Source organism: Condylura cristata, unplaced genomic scaffold, assembly GCF_000260355.1.
Source record: "Condylura cristata isolate star-nosed mole 26May11 unplaced genomic scaffold, ConCri1.0 scaffold00029, whole genome shotgun sequence".
Taxonomy (NCBI): Eukaryota; Metazoa; Chordata; class Mammalia; order Eulipotyphla; family Talpidae; genus Condylura; species Condylura cristata.
This window is the reverse complement of record NW_004567130.1, coordinates 14,207,886-14,232,819: the sequence shown is the minus strand read 5'-3', so window position 1 is coordinate 14,232,819 and position 24,934 is coordinate 14,207,886. Positions and strand designations below refer to the sequence as shown.

General features: G+C 38.6%; 1 protein-coding gene across 1 annotated transcript in view; it reads right to left on the bottom strand.

The window, feature by feature from the left end:
• Window positions 1-6,862: 6,862 nt before the first annotated feature.
• The window catches only part of TAOK3 (TAO kinase 3), a 152,534-nt gene continuing 134,462 nt past the window's right edge, over window positions 6,863-24,934 (bottom strand). Inside the window, exons 17-21 of the mRNA XM_004690998.2 lie at window positions 23,504-23,707; window positions 15,268-15,507; window positions 13,650-13,862; window positions 7,866-8,048; window positions 6,863-7,047 (exon numbers count right to left, since the gene is read on the bottom strand). Coding sequence (XP_004691055.1) covers window positions 6,886-7,047; window positions 7,866-8,048; window positions 13,650-13,862; window positions 15,268-15,507; window positions 23,504-23,707 — 1,002 coding nt within the window. The 3' untranslated portion in view covers window positions 6,863-6,885. The remainder of the gene's footprint in view (window positions 7,048-7,865; window positions 8,049-13,649; window positions 13,863-15,267; window positions 15,508-23,503; window positions 23,708-24,934) is intronic.

The following is a 24,934-nucleotide window of genomic DNA, read 5'->3' as shown; positions in this document are numbered from 1 at the left end:
ATTTTTACCTTGTTAGCCACTATTTTAAGTCACAGTTTGAAGATTAATGAAGAATTATAAATTTCCTTGCCTAAAGCAAGCATAAAATCTTAACGAATCAGAAAAAAAGGTCAACAATAAGAAAAGATACATCTATAATTTTAGATACATGGGGACACCATGTTTCACCTATTAAATTGGAAGTCAACACAAACCTGCTCAAAGGCACCCAGGTATAAAGTGGACAGTCCTGTTCCTAACCCAGCTCCCTGGACTCAGAGCCCAGTTCATAATCACCGTGCTCACTTGCACACTAATTCCTTTTGAGGCCTAGACCCCTTGTGTGGTAAAGTGTATGTGTGGCTAAATTACCAATCTGTTTTATTTACCTCACAACAAAGAACAAAATTGATCAGGTGAATTAATATGGGTAAATGATTAACATGACCTCATTATAAAGGAACAGTGTCTACAGAAGCCTGCTTCCTCCCAGGCTGTTCCTGGCTCCACTTCTACAAGTGTGCCTCTCAGTGTTTAGGGTGAAGAAACAAGACTCTACTTAACACACTGCAGCTTCAGGAGCCCTGCGGGAACACAGTATTTCTAATAGCCCTGGAACCTTAGAACTGCTCATTACTCTGATCTCATGGCAGAACATACGTCAAACAAACATGGCAACTACTCTGGAAGCATAAGATTAAATGCTGGTTAACAGACGAGATCAGATCTCAGAAGCATGGGGTTACTATCCCTCTAATGCTTAAACATGTCAGTAGGTTATATCCTCTTTTGGGTCAGGAGCAAAATTTAACTTATTTGGCGTCTACTTAAAACCTCTGGGGTTGCTGTGGGATGTAGCAAACATGACCTATATGATCTGACCCCCCCATTTGCTTCTGCCTTCTTGCCAGATGTCATCTCATTAATCTTCAAAGCTGCTGGCTATCTCCCAGTTTCTGGAACATGCTGGGCTACTTCCAGACATAGTCCTTTCCAAATGCTGTCTGGAATCTTCTACTTGCCACTTTGTCTGACAACATTCCATTTATCCTTAAAGTATCCCTTTATTGACCTTCAGGGAATCCTTTCCTGACTAGACTAGATTCTCTTATTGTAACATTACAATTGTAACTTTAAAATATGCTTGTTTGTGTAACTTTAAAAAATTCGATGCTTATCTCTTCTATTAGATGGAACCCTTCACGGGGGCAACAAATGCCTTGCTCAATTTTGCCAGCATCTGACATATGTCTAGTGCTTACTACTATCTCTGAGTGAATATTTGTTGAGGGGTTCTTAAGTTAGGAAGCATGGACACAACCATACTGGTAAAGTTTCTTTATTTGCCTAAGTGCATACTTTTACAGAAATTCATACAACTGAGTTTTCAGAGCATTCCCTCAGTCCATTCACTTCAGAAGACAATGCCTGTCAGAATATGGATCTCCAGAAAACTCCATCTTTTTATTTCTTAATCATTTTATCCAATGTTTGATGTAATTGTACTTATTCCTGAGAAAACTCAAAAGTTTCCAGTAGTCATAAGGTATATATTTCTGGAACTTTTAGGGCCATCTCTAGGATTCTACCATTACAAACTCCCCACTGAATCTGTTAACAAGGAGAGTATTTTTTGCAAACTTACTGAAGTATAATTGAAATGTACTATGATGCACATATTTTAGCATATCATTCAATTAGTTTTACATATTTATACATTACAAAACCAGCTCCACAATCAAGGTAAACAATGCCATCATTTCCAAACATTTCCTTCTTTTTATAATTGCTCCCTGCTATCCTTAGTTCAGCTGACTATTGATTCTAATACTGAAAACATTTAAGGCTTGTTTAGAAGGACAACTTTATCCATATCTTACAAAATTATTTTTTCATGTGAGTTTATTTTGATTTCTATCTTATTTTGAAGTGTGTTGCTTAGTTTCTATATATTTTACTCCTAGATATTTTATTGTAATTGATTTTTAAAAATTATTTTGTTTGGTATGTGCATGCTTAACAGTTAAAAAACGTCACTAAATCTTGTTTTATGGCTCAGCATAGGGACTAGCTTGGTGACTACATCATGTTCATCAGAAAAGAACGTGTATAATTTTAAAAATATTTTTATTGAGGTAACATTGGCTTACAACACTACATGGTTTAGGGGAATGGGTCACATCTCCTCCGACATGTTACCACCCCACAATACCCCCCTAAAAGAATGTTTATTCTCAGGTTTGCTTTCTGTGTCCATTAAATCTATTTCTCCTTTAACTCTATCACTTTTTACTAGTGTATTTTGAGATAGTTTAGGTACATGTATTAAGGTTCTATCTTTTTGATATATTCCTTTTCTTATTATGAATGCATTTTTCTCTTTGATGATGTTCTTTGTGTGGAGGTCATTTTAGTTGCTTTCATAACTGCTCCAGTCCCTCCTCATGCTCTGCTGTTTGCATGGCGCGTTCTCCACATCCCTCATGCATGTACTTTCAACTGATATGTCTTTATATTGTTTCTCTAGAGGCAGCATGTAACACTTTGGTAAAAATCCACTATCAATTTCTTCCTTTTAACTGGACTATTTAGAGACCTTTAATAGTTAATGTAGTTACTGATATGGTGGGACTTATATCTACATTTAATATTTTCTGTTTGTCCCTCTTTATTTTAATAGCTTTGTTCCTGCTTTTTGAGGAAGGGATTATCTGAATTTTTATCTGTTGGATTTTTGGTCTGTTACTAACTTGGCTTTTCTTGTTTTTTTTTTTTTCCCTTTGTTTATTTTGGTTGTTGTAGGGGTTACAATATACATAACAAATTTTCATGGTCTGCTTAAAGATTTTATCTCTTGATGTAAAAATGTGTAAGCATCGTAAATACAAGCGTCCTTACCACGAACCCTTGTGATACTTGTCTTCTGGATTCCATATACAAACATTGAAACCCCCACATACTATAAATTTGCTTTGTATATAGTGTATATATAATTATTTATGTAGAATGTAAGGGAAAATATTTTTTATATATCTAGATATTTATGTTTTTGCTTTTCCTCCATTATCAGGAATTTAGGTTCCTTCTAGTATCATTTCCATTCAGCATGAGGGACTTCTAGGATTTCTTGTTGAGTTAGTCTGCTGGCAATATAGTCTTTTAGTTTTTTCTTATCTGAAAGTAGTTTTATATTACTTTAATTCCTGTCTGGATTGTTTCTCCATAATCCACTTGCTTTTATTTTTGGTGTCCTCAGACAGTTGCTTTTTCATTTTCTCTAGTTTCTCGTTATGGTCAGTGTGAACAATTTACACTGCTATGTGAAACTGAAACAATAAAAATGTATTTTTAAATATATAATCCTATGGCATCACATATTAGTATACCAAAAGCAGAAAGGGAAACATGGAGTTCTTATAGGGACATGTTTCCAGTTGCCCAGGAATACTTTTTCAGTAGATACATAAGCAAATGATTATGGGTGGCAGTAACTTCAATATGTTTTAAATGATACTGATTTGCCAGTCACAACTGTAATGCTGGGAGTACAACTTCACCTGCCACACAGGCACACACTTCACCTACTCATCACCAAAGCTCTCCCTTAAGCCTCCCCTCCCCCATCTCCTCCAAAAACCAGTATTTTTCAATCTATGAATTACTTTTGTTGTGTTTTGTCAGTTTGTTTTTTGGTAATAAAAATAGATGCTCTGTAAATGAGTGAAACCACCGAGGAACAATTTTTCACTTTCTGACTTAAGGAAATAAATTCTTCTACTCAGTGGTACCCAACATAACATCACTGGCTATTATTTTCTGATAGTTCCTATCCAAATATCTCCTTGGTCAGCCTGTAGCTTGTCTTTTGACTAGATGATGGCTTTTTAATAATAAAATTTAAAATGTTAACAGAACTCAATTTTTTTTTCCCTCTCAGGGCGGCCTACTTTTTCTAAGAAATCTCTGCCTAGTCCAGATTTTCTCCAAAGGGACAAATGCAGTCCTCATGATTGCTTCAGTCCCTTTAAAGACCAGTGGTACCCAGCATTTGCATTGCTTTACTCTACCTTTGATTAACCCGGTCTCTTGTTTCCGTGATGGTTTATACTTTGAGCTCTGCAAAGCAGTCATTCTACCCGTCTTATTTAAGGCTTCCTCCCCAGGCACGTGGCAGATGCTATTTCTTGAATGAATGAGTGCATGACCCTGGCCCTCTGATCCTGCGCTCTCCTCTTCTTTCTCAGTAGCAATTAGTACCCATTTAATATCATTTATTTAATTATTGTCTTCTCATTTTCCTCCTACCCATAATGTTGCATTAGAACAAAGACCTTTATTCTTTGAGATACACTGATTAAGCATCTGTCATGGCCAGTGGTATGTATGTATGGTAGTAAATACTCATCGACTGGTTATAAATCAAAGGTCTGTATGACACTCTTTTCAACCAGTATATACTTATATGGTCCCAAATCCTCTTTCATACCTGTTTTCTTGCTGCAATTCTGGCCCCTGTCTATTCTTTCTGCCTCTTCATGCAGGTACTAGAAGTAGGAAGACTCAGTCTGTACCAGATGTTATGAGTGGGGACCCACATCTCTTCTTTCTGTTAACTCTACCATCGAATACGGCACTGACAGCTTGTAGAGAGGAAATTACAGATTAGCAGAGACATACTCTCACAGACATAAAGCCTTTTCACAAACTAGCTAGACATTTTTTTTGCTATAGGGAAAAATGGATGAAATAAACTACACAAGTTTCTCTGCTTTACTGATGGTTCTGAGTAGCAGTGTGGTCTGCTATCTGAAATCACACAGATCTTAATCTCCTGCTACCACTTACGTTGGTCTGGGCTTATTTCCTCATCTGTAAAATGCTTACTGTTCCATTACATGGTAAACACAAGCATGTAAAATGCAATATGTTTTTCTTAGATAATTATGACTCTTAATTTCCAGTCTTAGCCAATATTAATTTCAGATGTACCTGATATAGAAACTTCCTAAGCTACTTAGGAAACTGGGTGATAATTATTAAAGGCTTTATAGTTGTGCTTCACCCATGGGGACAGGTATTTTATAATTTTTTTTAGTATACCTTTGCTTTGTCTGTCACAGTGAGCATGACCGGTCACATTTGTCTGTGATGGCAGAATAGCTTAGAGATACAAAAATGGTCTCTGAATCATCATTGTGGGGAACAGTTTTCAATGTCCAGGACTTATAACCCTAAGAATGTGAGACCTTACTAAGATCATCTAGACCACAAAACCAAATCCTATATATTTCACGATTGCATTGCTCAGCATGAAAATTATCCTAATAAAAGCAGAATATGAGGGGGATGGGTATCTATTATTACAGTTGTGCCATTTTAAATATCTGGTAATAATGTCTCGTATGTAGCCAGCTCTTCTTCAGTGGTGCCCAGCTTCTCACTGATACATGCTCTTGTGCACAACTGATGCTTGGGTGTGTGTATGTGTGTGTGCATGCACACACATCTCTGTTATTAAGGGAGAAAGGTGCCGTTGGCCATTTCAGACTGCAACTAGCTTCCGCATTGTAAAAGAATTTGGAAAATAGTTTTACCTTAAAATCTTGAATGGTTCTTGCAGTAACCAAGGTCGTGGTGAATGGTTTCAGGCGAACAGCTCTCCCTCTGAATTATGAACTGGTGAACCTAGAAGGGAAACTTCCTGCTACAATAACACAGCAAGGCGATGTGATGAACACTTTTATTTACAAATATAATTAAAAGCTCTGACAGTTATCATGCTCTTCCTTGGAACCTGAAAAATGTTTTTTTTTAAAGTGCATGCAAAAGAAGTAAAGCCTTTTTTTTTTCATCATTTTTTATTGTAAGAAAATACACAGTTTGAAAGTGTGAATAATGCAATATTTATGACCAAGATATGGGACTTAGGGTGGGGAAGGGAAATAAAGAAAAAGATCAAGATGATCTGATTGAGAGACAGTGTTGAACTTCAAATACTGAATTGGAAAAGGAGGGAGGTGGGGAGGAACAGGAGGAGGAAGTAAAAAAATTTGATCAGAGAAACAGTTAAAATACAATATGAAAATAAGTAATACCTCTCCTTAAATTCCTTCTATACACAAAATACACGATTTGCCAAAGCCCAATTTGTGCTACTGGGATTCTGTGAGCTCCTTAAGTGTATTCACATCCTCTGCAACAGCAGAAAATGATTATGATACAATCAGAATATGCTGAAGACAAGATAAACTTGCCAGCAGGTTCTTAAAAATCACAAGATCTCTTCACCCCACCCACCCCCCATCCCCAAAAAAGTAATAATATGTCACCACTGATATGTACATCACAATTAGTTTCTGTAAAATGTATCAAATTTTCAATCTTTAATAAAACTTTGTTTTTTTTTTAATTCCTGATGAATAAATACCAAAAAAATAAAATAAAATAAAATAATGCAGCAGCTAGTTAAGGTGTAAGGCTGCGGATATTGTGTCTCTCTCCCCCTTGGCATTTATTATTATTTTTTTGCTTTACTTTCGCAGATTGGTGGTAATGAGTGATTGCTTAAAGCAATTTACATCCACTTTTTTGTTGTTGGTTTATTGGTTTTGTTAAAACTGTCTCCAACGTTTTCACTGAAACATTTTGAATCACATCGATACTGTGACGTGTACTATGAATAGAAGAGAAGGCCAGGTTTTGGCCAGCACTGAAAGTTGACACGGGGGGAGGAAGGGGGCCCCTGATGGAGTAAGAATAAACAGGCACTAGTCCGACACGATGTCAGTAAGAGTAAGAGAGAGAGAGAGTGAGAGCAACGCCCGTTAAAATGGGGAATGTGGTTTTGCAGGGTCTGAATTTTTTTCTGTTTTCTTTTTTTTTTGTAAATGGCAAAAAAATTTAATCTCATCTATAGTCCTCCTTAGGAAAATCTAATGTAACCAAATTCCCAAATCCCATTCTGAGGCTCTCCATGTCAAAAGTTTCAATCTCTCGCTCTTGCCTTTCCAATAGATACTTTATTCTCTCGCTGCGTTCCTTCTGAAGGGCAGCCAGCTCCTCTTCAATCTGAAAAAGCACAACAACCATTTCTTAAGGGAAAAGATCTCCCAAAAGGCATCCGCATAGGTATATGTGCACTTACACGACACAAACTCATAGGACTAGAAGTAACCAGACTAGGGAAGGCTGGGAGAACCTGTGATAAACATCTTGTATCTAACCCATTATATTTAAATCTTGCTGACAAGAATGAAATGTTTGGGCCCACCCGGCACAAGCACTGCCATTCCAGCAAGGCAAGCAGCAGGGCTGATCTAGGTCAGTGTCCTGTCACAGCAGGAGATGGCTCAGGAGAATCTAATACACAGGCAGCACAATTTGATTGTGCTGCTTCCCCATGCATGGAGAGTCAAGTGCCCCTTGGCTCATTAGCAATTTAGTTCTAGAGCGGGAGCTAGGAAAACAGTTACTTAGGCTGGTATCAGGGAGCTAACAGAAGAAAGCACAAATGACTGGCTAAGCAAATAAGTGCTTAGCAACTTTGAGATGCTTTATGAAATCTTTCTATTTCATATTTCTGAGCAATATGTAAAGTGATGAATATTTCAATTCCAAAAACATTTATTTATGGTAATACCAATCCCTCTTCATTTAGGGATTTAGGCCAGGGGATCAGGTTTATGCAAATAATTTAACTGTCTCGAGCCTTAGTACTCTGCCTGTAGAATGGAGATTCTTACTTCTCAGGGCTACTAGGAGTATTACAGCTGATACTGAATGAACAGTACCCAGTAACCCTCAGGACATAAGCAGGGCTCAGCAGTTCCCTGGCCAGCGCCCCTCACCCCACCCGGCTGTGCAGGACCTGTAGTGACAAGTCATACCTTCTGCTCAAGGTGTGCTCTACGCAGAGACACCCTCTGCTCTAGCTTCTGGAGCTCACGTTCATGTTGTGCCTCTGTTTGCATCTTGATTTTGCTCTGGTAGGCATTGAGCAGCTCCATTTCCTGCTGGAGCTGTAGCCTCAAAGCCTGGCATTCTGCTTCTTGAGCCTCGTCTAGCCGTAACTGTGGGCACAGAATTCACACAATGAAAATCACCCTAGCTTATGGCACTGGTGACCACTAGAAGATGTTTCTTTGTATTGAAATAAGTCTCCTCAGAAAAATATACCATGCTCTGGGTACATTCAGAATTAGGCAAAAATTGCACAGTCTTCCCATAGTCTACAAAGTTCTGAAACATACATTCTTTTCTTAAAACATATTTCCCCCCAAAAGTTTTGGTTTCCTGAAAACCATACTAGCATAAGTCAGGCAGGCTACACAGTTCGGTGAATAAGCCCGTGGGCTTTCCAGGCTGACCGTTAAGCTTGAACTCCAGAACCACCGTTCACTTAGGCGTGCAACCTCGGCAAGTTATTTAATCATTACATGTGTCTCTTTTTTTTTCATCTCAAGAAAATAACAATTATATTATTATTGCCTACTACTTAATATTGGTGTGAGGATTAAAATGAAAGAATTCATATAAAATCCTAGGCATAGTTCTTGATGCATACCAACTGTTTAATAAATAGTAGCTGTTAGTATTTTGGTTTTGACTAACCATTTCCTATTTAGATATTTCTAACCCTAAAACCCTCATACATCTGGATATACTTAGCTCTAAAAAACCACAAAGAATCCAATTTCCAAAAAACTTGAAGAATATACCATAGTACTGTCAGGTTCCTAGTGAGTAATGTTGGCATTTACTGTTGGCTATACAAGTTTATCCAGCCTGTCTGTCAAACTAAAACTCAAGTGCTTCAAAATTTCTTCCTCAGGAAGGCAGGTTTGATAATCTTTCAACCATATTCTGGCTTGCAGCAGTGAAGTCAGATTATAAGGCAATCTGGGGAAAATCTCCCTTGGTCTGTGGACTTTGCATTAAACACCAAGATACTGAAGCTGAGTGGGGGAAATAGACCAAGCCAGAAAAGCTGGCAGAATTGCCAACTTTTCAATTCGTAGGAGTATGTTTAGGGATGATGACCTTCCTGTCACAGGTCCTTGGTTCAGCTGTCAACTCAGATTAAAACCCCTGGATTAGGCAGCTCTGTCTACTCTGAGTTTTACCTGCATGTTTCCATACCGACTACTTTGCCATGATACTTTTTCTCTAACTTATGCTTCCTTCCCTATTCTGTACAATTTGTGACAATTATTAATATCTATCATGTGAGATGATCTTTTAAAATGTTATTAGTTTTAGAAAGTCACATCTAACAGTGTCCTCTTCAGCACTTTGGAGAGAGATTCCCTGTCATCTGAATACAAAATAAATAATCTAATCCCATTTCCAAGATACTTTCTAATCATTGATCCTAAAACCCTATTCAGCTTTAATGGAAGCCCTCTTAAGTGAGTACCTCTCCTAATTTTCCTAGTGAGAAGTGGAGAAGAGATGTTAGATACAATGAACAATCTGTAGCAGGAACAGCTTTACTGATAAACGCCAAAGGGCTATAAGCTCCTGATATACATGGCTCCTTAGCAATAAAGGGAATAAAGGTCTGTTCTTTGCTATGGGTCTGCATTAATTACTATGAGCCCAGGCCAAAGGGGTCAGAAGCTCATCTTAGGGGCAGTTTAGGCCCTGGAAACATTTCTACCTTCTTTTATGTCTGCATTCTGTTATTACTGTCAGTAATCATGTCAGTCTGTACTAGCTCTGACTTCAAAAACATTCCTAGAAATCAGAGGGTATTCCAGAAGTTCCTATTCATCATCCAAACATTTTACATACCAAGTGCATTAAAAAGTTTTATGAAAGTGTAGGTAAATATCAATTGTTTCTAAAAAGGGTTAAAATGAAGAAAAGGATGTGCTAAAAACAACATACTGTAGTAATGGCTGAGCTTTCTGGCTCCCCTGAAAATAGGTCCAAATTCTAGCTCTGCAATGATTGACTATCAACCCTCTCAGTCAGGATTTGGCACACTATGGCCCAAGAGCCAAATCCTGGCTTGCTGTCTATTTTTGTAAATAAAATTTTATTGGAACACAGACCTGCTCATTCGACTCTGTATTGTCCCTGGCTGCTTTTACACCACAATAGCAGAGTTGAGTAGTTGTGACAGAGACCCTGTGTTCCACAAAGCCTAAAACACATACTACTTGCCCTTTTATAGATTTTACTAACTACTGCCCTAAGCAAGTAGCTCTACTTCGACAAACCCAGTTTCCTCACAGGTAAATTAGGGTTAAAATATTAACTACTTCAAAGGAGTTTGACAAAAATGAAATGAGTAACACAATTTACTAAACAGGATAAACAGTAAAGAGATAGCTGCAATCACCATTTTTATCTCCTCTTTGACTCTGAAGAAATTGCTCTCCCTTTTATTCAGGGTGATATTCCTTAACCTGGACTCCTGAATCCTTTTCTCTCCTACCTTACACAATAAACATTCACAGAGCAGTTGCTGCAGATGCTGAGAATACAAAGCTGCACCAGGCAAAACCTTATCAGCCTTTACGTCACTGTCAACTATTTCTTCCTATTTCTGATCCTACCTTCTACCTAGATTACTCATATTAAGATCACTGATAATCACCCTGAAGGGGTCTTTATCTTACCCAAACCCAGCAGCATTTGATATGATTGCCCCTGCCTTCTTGGAACCTTTCTCATCTTCTGAGACCCTGATAGCCTGTTTTCCCCTCCCTCTTCTCCTTTTTCCCTTTGCTTAGGTGGCCATCAAATGGGGTGTTCCTCAGGACTTCTCTGTGGACCCTTTTCTTCCTCCTGCTTCTCTTCTTAAGAAATCTCATCTACTCTAAAAGCATCAATTACCACTATCTGCAAATGACTCCTACATACATATCCCTCTATTTCAGACTTCTGAGCTCCGGGCTGGATTATCTAGTTTAACAGAGACATCTTCAACTAGATGTTTCCTTGACACTCCCCTAAGTCCAATATAACTAATATTAACGCATCATCTTTACCCTCCTCCTTTCTCAGTCTGCTCTACTTTGTTTACCATACAGATATGTGACACTATCATGTACCATTTTATTCAAACCAGAGACTGGGAGTCACCCTTAATACTTCTTCTCACATTTAATCTGTTACTAGGCCCTTTCAATTCAACTTATCTCTCAAAGTCAGCCATTTTCTTCTTCATTCTCACTGTTCCCTCTCTATTCTAGCTACCACTCCCTTGTGCTCAGGTGAAAAAGCAATTTCATAAATTATCTCCTATCTGCTCTTGCCATCTCCCAAGCCATCTCCACCTGTCACCAGAGAGACATGCAAACGCAAATTTGATGCCACTCCCCTCTTTCACTCTTTAGAGGCTTTCCACTGTTTTTGGAATAAAGATAAAGATTCTTAAGAAAGCCCACAAGCCTCTGCAAGTTTATTCCTCATCTTTTCATGATAGTGTCTTCTTCATTCTCTATATTCCAAACATAATGAGTTTGAGTTCTTCAAAAAAGCCACTCTCGTTTCCATCTTTACACCTGTAGTTCTGTTTGTGTGGAACGGGCTTTCTACCCTTCAGCTTAAATAATCACTTAATAATAATAATGTGTCTGAGGGGGCCTTTTCTGCCACTTTAGACCAGGCTAGCTCTTCTGGTTTACACTCTGCTGGCACCCTGCACTTGCTCTGCCATTACACTGAGCAGACTTTTTCAATAGCGGCTTCCACTCTTCTCCTATAAATTTTATGAAGACAGGTTGATGGTCTTCTTCACACTATCCTATGCCTAAGGTGTAAGGCAGGCATTCAATAAATATGTGTTGGAAAAAGGAATACACTGGTTCCTAGCTTCAGATGAAAACATATTTAAGCCTTTCTCATAAACAGACTTCCGTAACTCCTTCTGTAATTTTTGCTTCCTCTAGCTACAGCTTTCTATCTCCTTCACAGAAGAGGACCTGGGAAAAGACATCTCAAATGCACTTTCTATCTCACTTTATATCCCAATTCCCACCATTTCACTGATTGTCTGTGATAGTCAATGGACAAATCGACTGCTAGGTCCAACCTCTGCAAAATACTAATCACATCCTTTTGTTGTGTCTTCTGTGACATGTTATCGCTGGCTCCCTCCCATGTCACTGAGGAATCATCTTTAGTCTGCTTCTACTTGGCCCACAAATGTTGAAGTTCATAACTCTGTCCTTACTCCCCTTCCTCTCCAGTACCATCTTCTGTCCCCAAAAAATATTGTCTTTACAATACCTCTTTGCCTGACACGCCTACTAGATTTCTACCTCTGTAGCTCTCTAGTTGGACACCTACATTGCTCAGATAAGATGTCCATAATTGAGCAATGATCTTCTAGGCATCCTAGCTCACCCTTCTATTTTTCTCTCTTGGTAAGATGATGACTCAATCTAGTGTTGGGAAACCTAACACTCAAACTGGTAGCTAACGCCTCTCTATCTACATCCTAGGTCTGTCTCAAATCTTTCTCCCTCTTCACTATCTCCATTAGCATGTTCAAGCCTTTATCACTTTTCCCCCTGGACTATTACAACTTCCTAACAGGTCTCGTTACCTTTACTTGCCACATTACTGCTGACATCTTTCTATAACACAAACCTGTCACTTCCCTTCTTAAAACAGACTCCAATGCTACTCCAGTGCTTTTAGAATAATAAACTCCTGACTTCTATGGACCTGCTCTATGACTGTCCACCTGCTTCCCTTTCTACTCCTGCCATATCAGCTACTCAGCGTTTCTCAAATGTGCCATCCTCCTGCAGGCCTTTGAGTCTTTGCAGGCTCTGTATCTCCCATGAGGAATAACTTTCCCTTTTCTGTTTGCTGAACTGTTACTCTCTAAGAGTCATCTCCTTGTGAGATTTTTACTGATCACTAGGCAGGCTCCCATCACTGGCTTACCAAGACCTTTATGAACTCTCCATTTTGGGTACCCACAATCCTCCTCCTTGAACTTTGGGTTCAGACCAAAGTTCTTTCAGTTCCCAAATGCATATTTTCCGTCTTTTGGAACTTTGCCCACATAGGGCCCCTTTTCATGGAAACAGTTTATTTCACTGAATTCCTTCAAACCTTTTGGCTTTCCTGGGAAGTGCTCCCTAGAGTAGATTAGCTGTTCCTACTTATCTTCCTATAGCCCCCAGCACCTTCCACTTCAAAGTACCCATTATGATTAATAATTTGCTTAATTATCTGACCTCCTTGCTTGAATGACAAAAATATGAGGACAAGGGTCAACTGTTGTCTCTCTAGCTCATCACTCTATCTCTGAGACCAGCAGAGTGCTGAACACAGATGCTTAGTAAGTTTTTGAGTGAATGTATCTGTGTCTTATTCATTTGTACCAAACATTAGTAGGGCAATTCCTGATGAACGAAAACATGGTATCATAGGTGGCATCCACCATGTCTTGCCCTCAAAGCCCTTATGTGCCACAGGGCTGCTTTCACATGTGACTCCTTGAGTTCCACCTTATAAGACACATTCCAGCAAGTATCCGCATTGGCTTGACTTTATTCAGCGTCGTCATTTCCTCAATTCTTTGGGAAGAAAAGCACCAATATCCTAAATTTGTGGAAGAATCATCTTGGGAACAAAAGGCTGGATCTTGTATTTTCTTGATTCCCAAAGCTCCTGAAGCCGTGGCACCAAACCTAACCACTTACCGCTTGAGAGGCCATCATTTCATTTATACTCTGTTCATACTGCTCTGCCAAAATGGCAAGTTTTCTCGTCTGCTCATCTTTCAGTGTCTTTAAGATTGTTTTGTGCTCATTCTTTGGAGTAACTTCCAACTGGTGATTCTTGAGTGCTTTATACTGTTTGGTCTGTACTTTGCAAGTGTCCTGAAACTGTTTTTTAATTTGCATTTCCATGGCCTGTGCAGAAAAAGTGACAAAAGGAAAATACATGCACATTAGTACATACAGAAAGCCTTCCACCCTGATGATACAACATAGGTGCTGGGACCTCCTGTCTTTAGGGCAGTGAACTACATTACTAGTCAATAATAACTAAAGTAACACAACACAGATTCAGAGTGACTGTACAATCTTTTTAGTTTTATAGTAAATGAATAGAAAATTTTAAATTTGAATGAGTTTTAAAAAATGAATTTTACAAGGAAATCACAACTCTAAGCAGATTGTAGAATAAGAGGTTTAATTTGTTAAAAACTTACTCATTATTTTAATGATTTCCTAGTTAAAATTTTAATTTTTTTCTATCATTTGCTGTTTTTCCCTCCATTTGGGGGGACATTTTACCTCTTTGCTTCCAAGGGAAAAAGGGAATGGTAATGGATATGCCACTTCCTAATGATCTGCGTTTCTTTGAGAAATCAATAAAGGAGAACATTTAGATATTAATTCCTATAATAACCCATTTCCACTGGATTTTAGCATAAATGGAAAGGGAAAGGGATACTTGCATGTATCAGTAGAAATATGTGTGCATCTTGGCAGGGAATAGGTGGGACGTACCCCTGTACGTCTCTAGCAGGCATGCCGTCAGATGGCCTTCTAGCACACATACACCCTCTGAACACTTGGAGACATTGTGATAGCAATTAGGCATTGCTAATTAAGATTTAGCCATAGAGGAGCATGCCCAGGATGATTCGGGCTGACCCCAGTGGTTTAGTCAATGTAGTTTGTGAGTCAGCAGTCAGCTAAAAATGTCTGGAGGCGGTGAGGGCCAAAGGAGTTTCAATCTCAAGTGCAGGGGTAATAAGAGTCTGGTAGACGAGACTCAGTCCTGATTATACCTGTGACAGATGTCACTATTAACTCATACCTTTTCTTACCACCCTTGGATATGACGTGGCTTTAAAGTCTCTTTCCCTATAGCAACTCTCAAGGTAATGAGGGCTACAACTAATGCTCTGTCATGCCTGGTAAAGCTGATTTGGGCCAGGTAACTCTCTCATTACTTAGGGTAAGAACCATGGGCTATTGTGAGTTTACACACTACAATTCAGAGAGGGCAGGTCGTGAATGGGTCAGAGAAATTGCATAATGGCTACAAAAAATAAAATTCATGGAAAGATCCTCCAGCACAATGGTTTCCAAACCATCTTGTCCTGCGGCAGCTCTTCAGGAGTCTGTTCTACACAGATTCACATCCTTCACACCTGCAGGGTCTGACTCAGTAGGGGTGGGGCCAGAAATTGGCAGTTTTGAAGAGTTGCCCAGATGACTGACAATCACTGAGATGCAGGAGCCATTGACCCAGTTCAATTCCATCTTGGAGCCCAAAGAGGACAATTCTTCTGTTTCCTCTTACCTTTAAGTTTTTTGGCTGTTGCCGAAGTTCCATGACATGCTTTCTGTGCAGTTCCCTTTCTCGCCTCTTATTGTACTCCAGCTGGTTTTCCAGTTCAGTCTGGTGCTGTAGCCGGATCAGATCCATGCGTAGCTTCTGTAACGTGTGCAGCTGCCTGTACTCTAGCTCTCGGGTGGACTCATCGTGCCGAATTAGCATGGCGTGCTCCATCTCCTTCTGGGTCCTCTTTTTATTTAGTTCCTGCATTCAGGAACAAAAGATAAATGGAGAGAGATGGAATTGTTCAGAATGCACAACTAAGTGAGGGGTGGTAAGAAATAGGGCTATTAACTATCTTGTAATTAAACCTATTAGTGTTTGGCAGCATGATTTAATGAGGTTAGATTAATAATCTCTGGAGATATGGGTTCTTTTTGTGGGTCCACCTTTTACAGGATGGGCAACTTCACAGCCATCACAACTATAGTATCTGTAAAATGGGATAAGTTGTACCTTACCCCTTCTTACCTCATAGAGCTGTGAACCTTAATTAGGTGATATGTTATGCATGGGTCTAAGTTATTTTCTTTAATTAAGTCAATGGTTCTCAACCCTTTCTGCCTATTAAAATCACATAAGGAAATTTTTAAAGCAGAAGATGCTCAAACCCACAGCTAGGGATTTTGATAATTGTCTGAGATGGGACTGAACCATCAACAGTTTTAAGAGTTCCTCTAGGTCATTCTAATATGCAGTCAAGAGTTCAGAATCACTGAATTAAGCTGATAATGTTCACAGTGTTTTTAGTTTTCTGGGAAATATCCTGCATATTTGCATGTATCAGAAATAGGCTGATTACCTATTTCTTAAACAGATTTATTTTACTTATGTGTACAAGAACTGGGGTGTAGGTCAGACGCATGTGCTGAGGGAATGGGGTGAGAGGATTCACCAGAGACAGAGTGGGAAGCAGAAAAGGTGGATCCACTGAAATACACTGCTGAGGGGAGCAGTGGGCGAGACAGGAGAGGTGTGCTGCGCCATGTGGGTCAGCTCCGATTGAACTCATACTGCAGTGGCTGAATAACTTGATAAAGCTGAGACTTTTAACCCCTGCACCACCAGGGAGGCCCTACCTATTTTTTTTTTTAAATCTTAGAAAAAGCAGATGAGATCTCGCCCTTCTAATCTTTTCCATTATAGTCTGATCATTTCCAGATCTGCTGTTCTTTCCAGTTTTACTCACGTCTTTTTCTATTTTTTTTTTTTTGTTGTTGTTGGAGGGGAAAAAAAGAAAGAAGAATAAAAGGGAAATAGAAGTATTTTCATTCTCCAATTCAAGAATATTTCCTGTATGGTACCACATCAAAGATCTGAACCATGTGTTCTGGGTACATAAAAATATTTGCTAAGTTAGGACTGCCCTCAACTAGTTTACATTCTAATAGTGAACTATAAAAGACAGTTATTGAAGTATATGTTCAGGCTCATAGTTGACTTCAGTAATTTTCTCTCTTGGAGATCTGGAATTAGTATTTAGAGACAGTTAATCTTTACATATGGATGGAATTTAGGGACCATGTATGTGGTAGCCATCTACTAGGAGAGCTGAGAATTAGAAACTGGACTTTAGTCCAGCCTGGATTTCAGAGCAAATGAAAAAGAGGGCAGGAAGTAGTTCAGGGAATAGATCAGTGCCCATGCCCATAGCTGGCTCTAAGTTCTCCTGTAGGTCCAACAGATTTGTGCTATGGGTTTTATGAAAGTCACCATATTTCTGTTGTAAATTGCCCTGGTTTTGGCTTAAGCTAGCTCAAGTAATTTCAGTAATATGCAAACAAGAGAACCTTAATTAACAGGGATATGTTTTATGTGTAAATTAGAAAAAAAGAGAACAATGTTGGAAATAATACATGCTGCAAAAAAGGTAAATCTTAGAAATTTATGCTGTAAGATTTCTGGAAAAGGTGGTATTACTATTAGCAAAAGATCAGAAAATGAGAACACTTCTTGGTAGCATCCATTATGGGAAAAAAAGATATTTATTTTCATAGAATTATCAAAAATATTTGCATATTAATGTGATGGACAACACCTTGCATACTTGGGCCCTATATTCACTTGAAGTCCTATAACTGGCACAGTATCTATCCCTGGAGCAAAGTCACTAATCATTCATTTATTTATTCAATACATATTTGTTGAACAGTTACTATGAGTCTGGTGGTGTAACACCAGGGTTAAAGTGTGAATAAGGAAAGTTCCTCATAGATACTTTTTAGTGGGGAGTATCTAAATTATAGATGCAATTTATAATTTATAAGGAATAAAAGATGATCTCCTAGGACACCTTCCCCAACCCCATCCTATCATTCTTTTTCTTGTTTTATTTTACCTCTTTACCTGGATCATCAATATCTTCTTTTAAAAGAAGCCCCTAGGTGGCACCAAAGGACAGTGAGGCCTTTCCAGAGGCGACAGCCATGCCAGGCCAATGACCAAGGGAAAGCCCTTTCAAGGGATAAAGGTCTGGTCTTAGGCCATTGCACCACTTTAAGTACCAGATTCCCAATAATATACACTTAAACATGCCGTTTTCCTAAACTTAGAGATTCAAAAATTCAAGTGAAATAATAAAAGAGACATGTAAACAATAGATTCAGAAGAAATCAGTTGCTTTTCTGTGTTTAATGGGATGCTTTGGAATATGCTCTCCAGAAGACTAGCATCAGAATTACCTAGGGTTCATGTGATCACTGTTCATAACAAGTCACCTGGCTAACTGACATATACTCAAGTTTGAGAAATACTGGAAAATATTAAGGATAAAAGACACTTAGCATTCTCAAACTCATGTCTGACACTGTGCATGTCTCTGAATCTATACCGTGGTTTCTCAAAAGAGGGTATGTAAACTACTCTTCTTGTGAAGATTAAGTGAAATAATGTGGAAACAAGCTTTAGAATGTATCAATATACCATTATCATTTTTCTGTATTTAGAAGTGAGTATCTGGCACATAGCTATCTTATATCTAGTTTTTATAAACTATTGAAAAGGTGAGAGAAACATGACATGAAACGGTTTTTCTGTTACAATTGTAGGTTGTTCCTTTGCTTTAATTCATACATGTGAGTTGCTGACATGTAAGCTATTTATAACATTTTATACCTGGAGAAAAAACATTCTGCTTACTATGAGCTCACTGCTATACATAATGTGTAATGTGCTTTCAGTTTGTTTTTTTTTAAAGATTTATTAATTTATTCATATGGAACTGGGGTACAGGCCAGAGACACAGATGGTGAGAGGATTCACCAGAGACAGAGTGGGGAGCAGCGGGCGGGTCAGGAGAGGTCTGCCCTGCCATGTGGATCTCCTCCGGGGCAGGTGGGAATCAAACTCATGCAGAAGTGGCTTTAGCTTTCTTAGAGCTATGCTTTAACTCACTGCGCCACCAGGGAGGGCCCTGCTTTCAGTTTTTAAAAGTGATTTCATTTACTCTCCCTCCAACCTCATGAGGTGGTTAAGCTGTAAGGATTCACCTATTTTATATATGACAGCAAGGCCTATGGGAATTGAGAGACTAACATACGATCTTACAGCTTCCACACAAGAGAACTGAGGCTAAAACTCAGGTTTGTATATTAACAACATTTTCTGTAAAAAGATGTCTCCATGAATGGCTTATGTTTTATGCTTTTTTAGTTTGTGTTACAGTATTCTGAATTCCTCTGCTCTAGCCATGTATCATGCAGCAGTTGTTTTATTTTTGCAAACAACATGAACCATGTTATATATACCCTTAGCTGGTACAAACTCAAGAGATTAAATTAAAAAAAAAATACAAAATCAATTTAAGGGTGATTCTGTCCACCAGTGCACTCAATGCTATGGAAGGAGAGTGAGATGGGAAACCACAGCTCCTTTAACCTTGGTCTCCATCACATGCTGCGGGGTCTGGCCAAGCTGAGTGAGAGCTTGGTGTTGAACTGTATGTGCTTTTTTTACACAATGGCCCCGAAACACACACCATACCTCAAGTAGCTCTTCCCCTGTGTAAGAAGGGGATCCAGAGGGAGCTCCCTAACACTGTTTTCAGACCCCTGGTCCAAGCATTCCATTAAGTTTCAGTGGAACTGCTATTGACTTTTTAAAAAAACAACCCATCTTACTAAAGTTTTTTGCCCTCATCCCACCGAGGTTGAGTAAGAATTAGAATTCAATCTTTTAAGTGGAAATGTTGTTAGCCTATGACATTAGTGCTTTAGTTTCAGTTCTCAGTTTCATAATGGGTTAGAAAAGAGTGAGCATATGTGTACAGTGGTGATAAGTGAAGAGGTTCTGTCCAGTTGATGGCAACTCCTTTAAATGTCTGCATTAATTAAAAGGATTACTAACAATGAGTTTTGGCAGTCATACAGGAAAACACTTCCTCTTTGTTGGTGGGACACTTAGTAGATGCAGATCTATTACAAACTTAGAGGTGTGGCCTCTGATCCAGAAATCCCACTTTTGGAATTTCTAAAAAACATTTACATAGGTATAAAAGGATATGTAATCAATGGTGTTCTGTGAAGCACTCTAAATGATACAAAATTTTCACAAAATAGCCACTGAGCAGTATCTTATTAAATAAATGATTTTATAGCCATAACAAAAAATGCTATTAATAATTAAAAAGATTAAGGCAGAGCGGAATGTCCTAGATAGTAAATGAGGAAAGAAATGTTACCAAATTGTCTAATGGACATTTTTGTAATTTCAGTATCCATTTCCCTTTTTTTAGATAACAGGCTCCTCTTTTTGCATGAGAAACTACTCTACCCTGCCTAGAATCAGAGAGACCCAAGAAGCTAGGGAGTAAGCTCAATACCTAATCAAGTTGTACCTCTCCTACGGATTTGACTTTTAAGCAGAAATGATACAAAAATTAAAACATGGTTGGAGGAGATACCTCCAAATTGCAAAGCCTTGAGGAAAGTCCATTAGATCTTGTTCTTATTTCACAGATGTTACTTCTCCAGCTTTATTCTTCATCTTTTTCTGGCTTGATTTTTCAGATCTGTTATCTACCCCATATTATTCTAATAAATTCTTCCCATGCTAAATCAACCAGAAATTTTTTCCCTATTGTTTGCAAATCAAATAAACCCACTGATACTAATGTAATTTTAGTTTAGTAAAGTTCAAAAGTTATAACTATATAAGCTATAAGCATGGAAGAAATCTGGAAATACATCTGCCAAATTATTGTGACTAAGGGTAGAGATCAGGTGGGTTGGGATTTTCAAGAAAATTCATTATTCAACTTCGTATTTTTCTGTATTTGTCTTCTTTTCACTGTTCTTCCATTTGTAAATAGAAAAAAAACCCCACATTTTCATGATGAAGATTCTAGAATAAGGCTAAACAAAGGAAATCTAGAATCTTAAGAAAAGTACACTTAAAGAGTGACTCTTTGTTTACTCGGTTAGAATCTGATGCTACCGAAGTCATGAATAAAATTTTTATTATTTTTCAGAAAGAAACTGTCTTTTATAGCTTTTATTATCACTAGTTGTCCTTTGTACTCAGACTTTTTCCAAGTCTATGCTATTAGCATAGTACTTAATGAATGAAAAGAATCCAGGATATCTTTATCTCACCAATCTCTAACTGAGATAGATATATGTCCAGATTTGTTCCTGTACATATATCTACACACTTATTGCTTATATAATATACATGAACTTGACAAAAGTTTACTCCAAAAGTACTGGAATTTCGTTTGGAATTTTTGCCTTTTAACATACTCACTCTGTTTACTACTGAATTCATGGAATTTTTTTTTTTTTTTTACCAACACCTCTCCCTAAACTTCTGTTCCTGCCCAAACTTACATTTTCCCAATTCTTAAGCCCCTGAAATAACTTTGGTTCTACTTCCACCTTTTCTCCCATAGCCTACCGTAACCCAAGTCTTGTTTATTTATACTTCAGAATGTTTTAAATCCATTCTTTTTACAGCTTCCACCACCACCCTTATTCCTACCATGTAATTTCTTTGATTCTAGTTTTCCCCTCTAGGTCAATTCTCAAGCTCTTCTCTTCCATTATTGTCCCCATGGAGTATCTTTTTGGATTCACCTCTCCCCTCTGCACTATTAGTCATTGATATACTGTATATCTGTCTATGAACTGTCCTTCAGAAGGCCACAAACTTGTAATATCTAAGACACCTCACCCACAAGATCCATTTTCACCCCTTTAGGGAAATATTGCTTCCACCAAAAACATATGCTTTAATCAGTCTGTACAGTGTTATCAAATTGAGCTAATCTTTCTATAGTAAAAATATTGTCATACCCCTCACTGCCAGGCTGAAAAATGTTCAGCAATTTCTCCCTCTTCCAATAAGGTGTGATGACTTAAAGAGCCTGAGTTTGTCCATAACTGTGAGTTCAATAAATTTTAACTTGCTCCTACCATTATTTCTTCTACCTGAATATTGCTTTCCAAAATGCATATACCAATCCATATTCCCATTAAATATATTTGAAGTGCTTGTTTCTTTTAAGCAGCTTAACACTAAGTTTTGGTCGAACATATTTTTGCCAGCTTATTTATGAGGGATTCTCTGATTACTCCAAGTCACAATGATTTCAATGGAACTTGGATTCTGCTACTGATTCAGATTTTGTTTATTTTTCAGCTCAGTGAATAATGTCCTATTCTACCAATTTTCCAAATTAGAAACTTTGAAGTCATTCTTTGACTCCTCCTCCTTCTGAACTTCTTACACCATGTGGTCCAAATTACTGTTAGTTCTGTTTCAGAAATATCAGTCAGATCTGATTTCTCTCTATCCTCATTGAATCTACCAGGTTGGACTAGAGAAAGAGTATCCTTTTCACACTCCAGCCTACCCTCACAATGATACATTAATTTTTCAAAACAAAGCAAACTCTCATGCCACTTACCCTCTGCTTAAAAAACTCTGATGGCCATGCAACTGCCTTTGGTTTAAAATCTAAAAGTCTTAACAATGAGATACTTGGAGATACTTGGCCTTCTGCTTCCAGTGACTCTTGGGTGGCCCTCGACTCCACAGACTCCACATACCCAGAACTCTAGTCACACTCGACTCCTCATCAATCACTGAAACTCCCACACCCTTTCATTGATTATAGGCCCATATTTTATTATGTTGTAATTAGTCTGCTCTACCTAAGATACTTTACTATAAAATTAGTCTGTTATGCATGTCTGTTTCTTCTCTTAGACTTAGGGATAGTTGAAGGCAGGGAGCAGAGTTACTGGTAGCACCAGTGCCTCTCACACAGTGCCTGGCACTCTGGAAATGCCAGGTGACATAGAGTATCATACTGTTATTTAAGTCCTTGAAGTAGCGTCACAAAAACCCCAGGCACTGATAAGCAGGCTGAAAAAAAAATCTTTTTCTTCTTGACTATACAATATGGCTTATAACAGGTGTTCAATAAAACTCTATTGTGGGACCTCCCTGATGGTGCAACAGGTTGGAGTGCAGCACTGTGAGGCTATCATAGCCACTGTAGCACAAGTTTGGATCCTGGCCAGGGAGCTGACCCACATGGCACAGCAGGTCTCCCCTGTCTTGTCCACTGCTCCCCTCAGCAGTGTGTTTGAGTCTGTCTGTTCTGTTCCCTGCTCTGTCTCTGGTGGATCCTCTTACCCCACACCCCTGCACTTCTGGCCTATACTCCAGCTCTTGTATGCTTGTCTACTGTATTTTTTTTTTAAAGAATTTATTTATTCGTACAGAACTGGGGTACAGGCCAGAGATGTGGAGGGTGAGAGGATTCACCAGAGACAGAGTGGGGTACAGAACAGGCAGATTGACGAAGTACAATGCTAAGGGGAGCAGCGGGCGGGTCAGGAGAGGTCTGCCTCACCATGTGGATCTCCTCCGGGGCAGGCGGGGATCGAACTCATGCGGAAGTGGCTTAAGATTCTTTGTGCTGTGCTTTAACCCACTGCGCCACGAGGGAGGGCCCAAAAAAATTCTACTGTATTTTTTCAGAAAAAGTTGATTACTTCATTTGTTAATGGGCTTTCCCTCCTTATCAGTGGGAAATTCTTTCTCTGACTTATTTTATATTCCTACTTTAGTTGGGCATTGTGCTCAAGATAATGAAGGCTAATGATACAGGCGTGGGCAAAACAGAGGTGGCCACTATCCCCACAAAGCAATTGTCTCACAAGTCAAAGAGAATAATTATGAACATAGCAAATACCTCCCGAATGTTCTGCTGCTCCACCTCGTGCCGCTTGATCATTATTTTCCGTTTAAAGAAACGGCAGTTTTTGTCATAGTACAGTCTCTGCTGAGTGAGAAGGTGGGCTTCCTCTTCAGCCTGTGTGTGCTGCAAATTCTCTTTATGCTTGGATATCCGCTCTTGCTTTTCTTTCTTGGGTGTGCTATGGTCCTCATTCATCTCCTTTATAAAAGAAAGACCAAAGGCAACATGTTAGTCATATCAAGAAAAAGGAACAATAATTGTTTATTTTAAAGGGAGAAAACAAATAAGCATGTAAAATGAAAAGACTTGGTGTAGAACATCTGCTTACCACTGCCCCTGCTTTTTCTCTTGCCAACAATTATTTTTTTAATCAACTCAGTATTAAGTGAGAGGGAGACTTGTTTTTTTCCATGACTCTGGCTTCTTATCCTTAGTAATTATTTGTTCACCAATTCAATAGTAAGTTTCTGCCATGTGACAGGCACAGTAAAGCCACAAGAAACAATGATGATCAAAAAAAACTATCATTATGGGGTTTTTATAGGTTAGAATAAAAAATAAATCAAAGTACACCAAAATGAGCTGTGTTATCACTGTGATAACTTGTGGTGGAGATGAAGTACTTGGTTATACAAGGATGATATAGTAGATGATATTTGATTATGGTAACAACTAAGTTGATATTTGAAAATTTTTTAGCTGTTAACCAGTGAAAAGGAGAGGGCAGAATACTCTGGGTAGAGGAAACAGCATGTTCAAAAGCCTGAATGAAGGTGGGTTAACTGAAATATGGTGATCAAGAAACTGAAAGGCCTGAGTGGCTGGCGCAGTGTGACATGAGATGAAGCTAAGGTTAGACAGGAACTTTAGAGGTCAGAGGCCTTATAAGTTAAGGCCAACAAAAAGTTAAGTTCTTGTGAATATAGGAGAAAACGATTTTATATATGACGGGGTGTCATGAAGAGATGCATTTCAAAGAGATGACTCTGACTACTGTTGGAAGAACAGAATGAAGGTAAAAGTGTATGCATGGAGACAGCTGGAAGGCTATTGCAAAGGTCTAGGTGAGAGATGATAGTAGGTTGGACAAAGGAAGTGATGACCAGGCCATGAGAAGTGGACAGATTTCACGAAGAGGAGGCTAGCTCTGCAGATGTCACTAGTTTAAATTCAGGAAAAAGCAGGTATTTGCAGAAGAATAAACCACCTATATTTTCAAAAGGATGAAATTCATTATTTTGAATTATTTGAACATAATTGCTCTGAAAATGTGGGTGAAGGGACAGAAGCTGTTAATCAGGTTATTAAGAAGATGCTAATCTGGCCCTCCCTGGTGGTGCAGCAGGTTAAAGCACAGCACAAAGAAGCTTAAATCACTTCCACATGAGGTCAATTCCTGCCTGCCCCGGAGGTGACCACATGGCG